This window comes from Ranitomeya variabilis, chromosome 5 (genome assembly GCF_051348905.1).
Source record: "Ranitomeya variabilis isolate aRanVar5 chromosome 5, aRanVar5.hap1, whole genome shotgun sequence".
In the NCBI taxonomy this organism is placed as follows: domain Eukaryota; kingdom Metazoa; phylum Chordata; class Amphibia; order Anura; family Dendrobatidae; genus Ranitomeya; species Ranitomeya variabilis.
This window is the reverse complement of record NC_135236.1, coordinates 261008706-261016193: the sequence shown is the minus strand read 5'-3', so window position 1 is coordinate 261016193 and position 7488 is coordinate 261008706. Positions and strand designations below refer to the sequence as shown.

The 7488-nt window shown below is 42.0% G+C and overlaps 1 protein-coding gene across 1 annotated transcript; it reads right to left on the bottom strand.

Annotated features, from left to right (window-relative positions):
• Nucleotides 1–232: 232 nt before the first annotated feature.
• LOC143773590 (C2 calcium-dependent domain-containing protein 4C-like) lies at nucleotides 233–6497 on the bottom strand. Its single transcript, XM_077260990.1, has 2 exons — nucleotides 6455–6497; nucleotides 233–1469 (listed from the first exon to the last, which is right to left on the bottom strand). Exon 2 carries the CDS (start codon nucleotides 1400–1402, stop codon nucleotides 233–235), a length of 1170 nt encoding a protein of 389 aa, XP_077117105.1. The 5' UTR covers nucleotides 1403–1469; nucleotides 6455–6497.
• Nucleotides 6498–7488: the final 991 nt, after the last annotated feature.

Below are 7488 nucleotides of genomic sequence, written 5' to 3'. Positions count from 1 at the left end.
GTAACTCTATGTTAAAGTTTTATGTCTAGGAATAACTAGAAGAAAAGAAAACATGTACTGCTTCATATACAGTAATTTTTAGCAAAATGAATGACCTGCTGTATGAAACTGCACAGAAATAAAATCTTGGACCTGAGCATATGTTATATCTAAAGGAATAATACGTAGAAACAAAGTCATGAAATAGAATTGAATATTTTATTTAAGTTTAGTGCAAACTTAGTAGAAAGTCTTAAAGCACTAAAACATTAAGAAGATGGAGTTTGCTCCTTCCCAAAATATTTTCTCTTTTTATTCCGCAGCTCTTACTAAGGGCCTTTATCTTTAGAGTTTTCTGGAAGAGATCTTGAGGCTCTAAACCCTCAAAAAAGAAATCTTCATTGAAGATTGGGCTGCGGCTTCCGCGAATCAGGGTACTTCTTTGCTTTTGATTTTTGCCAGGTACTAATGATATGGAAATGTAGCAGCTGATGTTTTTGGGATCTATGGACTGTTTATACAGTTCTTCTGCACTAACAAGACGAATACGGAGTCTCAGATTTTCTGGTCGATATTCAGTGGACAGCCTTAAAATTCCTCCTGTATCTAGAGTTACAGCATTATCTACGGGGAATTGTCCAGGGGACAACAGCAAACCACTGGTGGAATGTGCAGGAGAGTCATATGCCCACTCTTGGGATGTTCTTCTGGTGATACACGGACTACTGTCTGTTGAGCTATCCTCATCAGTTGAGATTGAACTGTTTCTCAGAGCAGAAGACTTATAGCCGACCTTAAATGCCCTAGACAATTTATTTTCCTGGTTGAAGGATTTTAACAATTTCATTGGGAAAGATCTATGGAGCAGAGGAGAGCTAAAAGGAGATGAGTCAGTTGAAGAAGTTGTGTCGCTATCTAAAGTTCCAGAGCGTTTAAGAGGTCGTAACTTCAATGTGCTGAAGTAGTTTGGTAAGGCAATTTCTTTACAAGATATAGTATTACAGCGAGATCGAGGTAGCAAAATAGGTGGATTAGCAGGGTCATTGTGAAACAGTGATTCTTTTCTTCTTGTATTTGGACTTTCCAGCAAGGTACAGAAACCATAACAGGTCTGTGTTTTTGCAAGATGGGGCAATGACAAAGCAGCTTGTGACTGAGGATCAGCATTAGTATTCTCTTCTTCTAGAGAATCTTCCACACTCTCCACTTGAATGGTATGAGTGTCATATAAACTTGGTCTTGTTGCTTCAAACATCGACATGCTGAGGTCTGGAATTGACAGGTACCGAGTACCTGAATTTAGCTCTTTGTGAGTTTGGTGCCTAGGAGGTATACAAAATTCAGGAATGCTATCTGGTGTCAAGACATTTGTAAAAGTGGAAAGATAATGCCTGGGCTTCTCTTTTCCAACCATGGTCAGCATACAAATTTTCTGGCCACAATAAGCTTAGTGACATCGACATTCACACGTGAAAAGGAGGCTGGATGTGCTGAAACATAACAAGGGAAAATCATTAGGTATGAAAACAGATCCACAGTTTTTAAGAGTAACATCATGTTTAAAACATCTAAAGTATCCTTATGACTACAATCAGTTGCTAATGATATGCATCTGTTTGCCTCCCCAGCGCTTGTGATCACAGTAGCTGCTTGCAGTGAGATCTGTGCGATCCAGATAGACACATCAGTAGCCTTCCTCTAGCGCCTGGGTGTTGTAGTACCTTACTGCTGAGCTTCTCATAAGGTCCTTACAACTGTGGTGGATGTTCTAGATGTTGTGTCTCTCTCTGTCCCCCGGATGGATAGGACAAACCCATATGACCGGTGGCGTGAGGCTTTTTACAGGGACTCTATCATGCCCCAGCCTCTCGTGGGTGCCACCTTGCCTCCTGGGTATAGGATGGGCAGGTAACATGAAATTAGCTGTCCTGCCGGTCTCTGGAGCAAGGCATAAAGGACTGTTGCTCCCTCGGTATTCCGGCTACCGGGATCCTGCACCTCAGAAGGAGGCAGTCTGTGCAGGGCAGAACTCCTTCTGGTTTCCTCTCCTTTTTGCTATGACTTCTCCTCACACTTTACAACACAGTTCTCTGTTCGTGTCTCTTTCTGGAAGCTGCCACGCGTGGGGCAGGCGCAGCTCCGTGACCTTGTGTCTAGGCCTCCGACAGGATCCCACCCCTGTCATGGTCCAACTACCTGAGCCGAAGCTCAGCCAGCAACTGCCTGAGTCAAGCTCAGCTAGCATCTGCCTCACTTTCTATCCCGACCACCAGTTTTACCTAATTGTGAAGAGTGCCCTAATAAATAGGAGCATAGCTCCCCCTGGTGGACTGGAGTATAAAGTGTGTTGTGTGTTGGTGTTACCTGGTAGTGAGATCTCCTTTATTGTCTCCAAACGTAACATCACTCATCCCTAGCGGGGAATGACATTACTGCAACGGCCAGGACCCTGGGGCGCTGCATGTACATAAGGACAGACCTGTCCGTCAAAAGCATTTGTGTGGAGAGAAGCTGTCTGGGGATTGCATTGGATTAGTCAGCAAAGACTAATGTTTTCAAAGTATGTTTGGCCATGTTTTCAAAGTATGTTTACTCTGGATGGCCACAGCATTTCAGAGTAAAATATACTTATCTGCAATCATAAAGCCATATCATAATCATAAAGTTTTTGATTTGTGATGCCCATCCTTCGGACTGCAAGAAACTGATTACAGGCTCCCCTTAACTTTAGATTCTTTCTTTGTACCACTGCTGTTAATATCAAGTGTGGCTAAATCTATAAAGTATTTATCTCAGTGGTATGGGACTGCTATGAAGGCTAAATATCTGTCATATAATGGACAGTCTAGCCGTTATTTCTATGCTATTGTTTGCACAGTACAAGCACATCACTAGAGAGGTACTCCATAGAGACGTCATGGGTTCTAAATAGTGTTATGTACAGGACTCTACCAAGTATTGTGCGTATCAGACTGAATGACGTGTCCAGCTGCAGTTAACCCTGCTATCACGTGAACATTGATACTAGGCAGTAATCAAAAGGTCATTGTAATCATTATGATGTTTTTTTTTCTATTACACTATAATTTTTGGCCTACAGAATCCACAACAAATGCCAAAAGTGGTCAAATATAATTTTTTTGTTAGGTTCATTTAGGCTCCATTTTTTGTTAACCATTATAGTATTACAAACACACTACCCTGTGTGCCAGGCAGATTTATGTTGTATCTGTCAAAATCTGAAGCATTAAACCCAGTTTTCACAGAGCATTAGTTGCATCATAGCGTAACATACTGTGACGACACAGCGTTTATTCTTAATTATTACTGATGAGCGAATATACTCGTTGCTCGGGTTTTCCCGAGCATGCTCTGGTGGTCTCTGAGTATTTGTTAGTGTTCAGAGATTTAGTTTTCCTTGCCGCAGCTAAATGATTTGCGACTACTAGACAGCTTGATTACATGTGGGGATTCCCTAGCAACCAGGCAACCCCCACATGTACTTAGGCTGTCTAATAGCTGTAAATCAAGCAGCTGAATCAACAAAAACTAAATCTCCGAGCAGTCATAAATACTTGGAGATCACCCGAGCGTGCTTGGGAAAACCCGAGCAACGAGTATATTCACGATTTTCTGGATTTTATTTTAGGATCTGTCTCTCACAGTTGAAGTCAACCTACGATTACAATTACAGACCTCTCCATTCTGTGTAGGTGGGAAAACTTGCAAAATAATTGGTGTATCAAATACTTACCGTATTTTCCGGCGTATAAGACGACTTTTTAACCCCCGAAAATCTTCTTAAAAGTCGGGGGTCGTCTTATACGCCGGGAATCGACTTGTACGCCGGTGTATATGGTGGGTGGGGAGGGGGAGTGATCCTGATGACGAGGGGGCGTCTCACAGGAAAGTGAGTAATCCCCATTACCTTATCCTAGCGGTGCAGCGTGGGGGTGTCAGTGCTGGGAGCGGCGGCGGCTGCTGTGTTCTGGTGCGGCGGCTCCTCTTCTGTGTGGGGCCTCTGTGCTGTGAGGTGGCGGCGGCAGCGGCGTATCTTTATCCAGTTGGGGCTCCTCCGGCATCTCCTTAGCCCTGGAGGCCCCGCCGCAACTCCATCGGTGCAATGTGGTGGCCTCCGGGAAAATGGCCGCTGCTCAGATTCAGATCTCGTGTCCCGAGATTTCGGGACGAGATCTGAATCTGAGCAGCGGCCATTTTCCCGGAGGCCACCGCATCGCACCTATTGAGCTGCCTCCGGGAAAATGGCCGCTGCATTGCACTCATGGAGTTGCGGCGGGGCCTCCAGGGCTAAGGAGATGCCGGAGGAGCCCCAACTGGATAAAGATATGCCGCCGCCACCGCCACCGCACAGCACAGAGGCCCCACACAGAAGAGGAGCCGCCGCACCAGAGCACAGCAGCCGCCGCACCAGAGCACAGCAGCCGCCGCACCAGAGCACAGCAGCCGCCGCCGCCACTCCCAGCACTGAGACCCCCACGCTGCACCGCTACGATAAGGTAATGGGGGATACTCACTTTCCTGTGAGACGCCCCCTCGTCATCAGGATCACTCCCCCCCCCCCCCCCCAAAAGGCACATATTCACCGGCCCTATAAGACGACATAGGGTGTATAAGAAGACCCCCGACTTTTAAGAAGATTTTATATTTTAACTGGTAAAGTTGGGGGGTCGTCTTATACGCCCAGTCGTCTTATACGCCGGAAAATACGGTATTTTCCCTACTGTATATTGTGAGATCCTTAAACCACATTCTGTAACTAGAGCTAACATGAACAGATGGTAAGGTAACAACATAAGACTTTGTTCAGTTAAACAGTTACTAAGCAGTGGACAACCATAAATAAGGTGTCTTAGATGCAACTGCAAAGCCACAAATCAGAGGAAACAAATCAGTAATTGTAGAAAAAAGGTGAAAAAAAGTCAGCTCACCCACACAGAAGTACAAAGCATGGGAAACAGCAGTGCTGCAGAAAGCTAATTCTGTAGGAATTTTTATTCCCTTACCAAATGCAATGGCAGGTTGAATGCCAGGCCACTGCTGCATTCATTTTCTATGGGGCTGCTGAGAAAAGCCAAGTGGAAAGTTCGGCAACCCTTTAGGCAAAGAATAGGGTGGTGGTGAAGCATGTGAACTGCTGCTCCTTCCTAAGGCTATGTGCACATGGTGCGGATTGGCCGCTGCGTTTTCCATCAGGTTTACAGTACCATGCAGTGCATTTTACCTGCGGATTTTTCAAAAACAGTGCGGGAAAATTTGCACATGAATCCGCAACGTTGGCACATAGCCTTAAAGGATAAAAATGTCCTATTCTGACAATCAGTATGGATCCCATTGGGTGGACTCCCACCAATGAACAAATTGTTAGCTATCTACTATGCATATGATAGCTTGTTTTCATTGAACAACCCCTTTAAGTCTGTGATTTCAAATGATCATTGATTTAATCAAATGAATTCTATATGGAACTAAAACCCTTTGAAAGATCCAAGTGTTTGTTTTTTTTACTTTGGATCTCACACATAATTACATATACATTATTGTTGAGGTTAATAGGGCTTTCTTTAGAATGCGGTATCAAAATTATTTCAGTAATAGAAACCAGATGTTTCTATGTCCTACAGAATTATTTCAATTCGAAATCAAACACTTGTCACTGATGTGATCTTCCAAAGTGAAATATTTCATAGGATATGACTGGATTTCCTAAATGATGGGCTGAGTTTCTGTTTCACACGTGCTCTAAAAAACTGTGAAGCTTGAAAAATATAGCATATACGCCTTACCTCATTTAAATCAACAGACATATAACACTGACTAAAGTGTGCATCTTCTTATTTAGTAAAACTCATTTACTGAAATACTTTTATGTAACGGGTTACTGAACAATATAATTTCTATGCATAAGCTTGCTTGATATTAGGAGGAGAAATAGCACTGGAACTAATTCTGTCTCATTTGATCAAAATATAAATGCAATTTTAATTACTTGATGTTACAGAAATACTATGAAATCATGTCATCGAACCTAATTTCAGGCTTTGGCTACATTCACTTTTTCATCCATTGGCTTTTTTGATGCATTAACGCTTAGCAATGGATCAGTTGAAATCAGTTGAAAAAGGATGTAAAACTGAAGTACAAAGTATGTCTTCAATTTTCATCCATTCTTATTGGATCCCCATTGTCTTCAGTTGCCATGTTTGGTCCACAAAACAGATGAGATTAGGATATGCTCTATGTCTCAGTGACTGGACAGACAGGTCAGTATTTAAAACTGATGTATGGATCACTGAAACTCTATTGGTCCTTGTGCTGGTCATTTAAAAAGAAATACAGCACACATGTGTACAACAGATTTGTGAATACAGTCTAAAGCTTGCATCCAATAAAATGTTACAAAAGTATAAGATAAAAGTTTTATTACAGACATTGTAATGAAGAAATAAAGACCTACCAGCCAGAATCGCAGCAGCATGTTGGTGCCATGGTGGAGGTATAACAGGTGAGGTCAGGCACCAGGAAGGTTTTTATTCCCCTATTAATAGGTAGATGTAACATTGAGACTGCATCCAATAAGGCAAGAGCTCATTATCATACCTGGACACAACCCCTCGGCCAGGACCATTGCAACAGCTCTTCCTATTCTTAACCTATTCAATGCCTGTAATCTTAGAATGTGTTCTAATATAGCTATGGCCAATTATTTTTCAGATTTTCTGTTTAGAAATTGTTTATTTAAAAAGCCAATTGTCACCCTCAATAACATGATCCAACACAAGTAATGTTTCAGGTACAAGCCAGTCTATAAGTTATAAAAGTTTATAGTTAATTTGTGCACATTCAGCAATTATGGGATATAATGCAAATGCTGAATTTACTGGACATATCATATGATGTATGACAAATAAACTAGGGTGCATTTAAAAAGATGTACTGAACCTGAGGACTTTCCATGTGCTTCCCTGCAACTGCGCCTTACAGGAAACTGTATCTGCTGAAGTGAGACGTGTACTTTGTTCATCAGCGCAACCTCATCGGTCACCTTAACAACGGAGTTAAAAAGGAAGGTGCTGGGTCAGCTTAGTACCACATCTAGAGGGAAGGTGAGCTAAGTGCAAATTCTAGCCAACGGATCTGATCCTGCATCTCATGAAGTCAATGGAAAAATACAGATTTTTACACAACATGAAGAAAAAATGTGCACGTTTGACATCACTTTCAGAAAGACTAATAGGACTAAAAATAATTATTTTAACATGGTCAGCAAATAAATTGTATATTTAAGCTCTGATTTAAGATATAAAAAAATACCTAAAATGCAGCACAATCACTTTCCTCCTTGAAGACACCATCATTTAAATAGGATACTTAACTACTTTTAAAGGTATGTTCACAAGAATCATAAATTAAGCACAAGAAAAAATCTTTGTCTTCCATGCAGATTTTCTGTGGATTCCACCTTATGAATTGCACAAAAAAAGGTTTCCT

Bases quoted from the DNA above. Each gene is read 5' to 3' on its own strand.
- LOC143773590 (XM_077260990.1), bottom strand. From the start codon at position 1,402: ATGCTGACCATGGTTGGAAAAGAGAAGCCCAGGCATTATCTTTCCACT.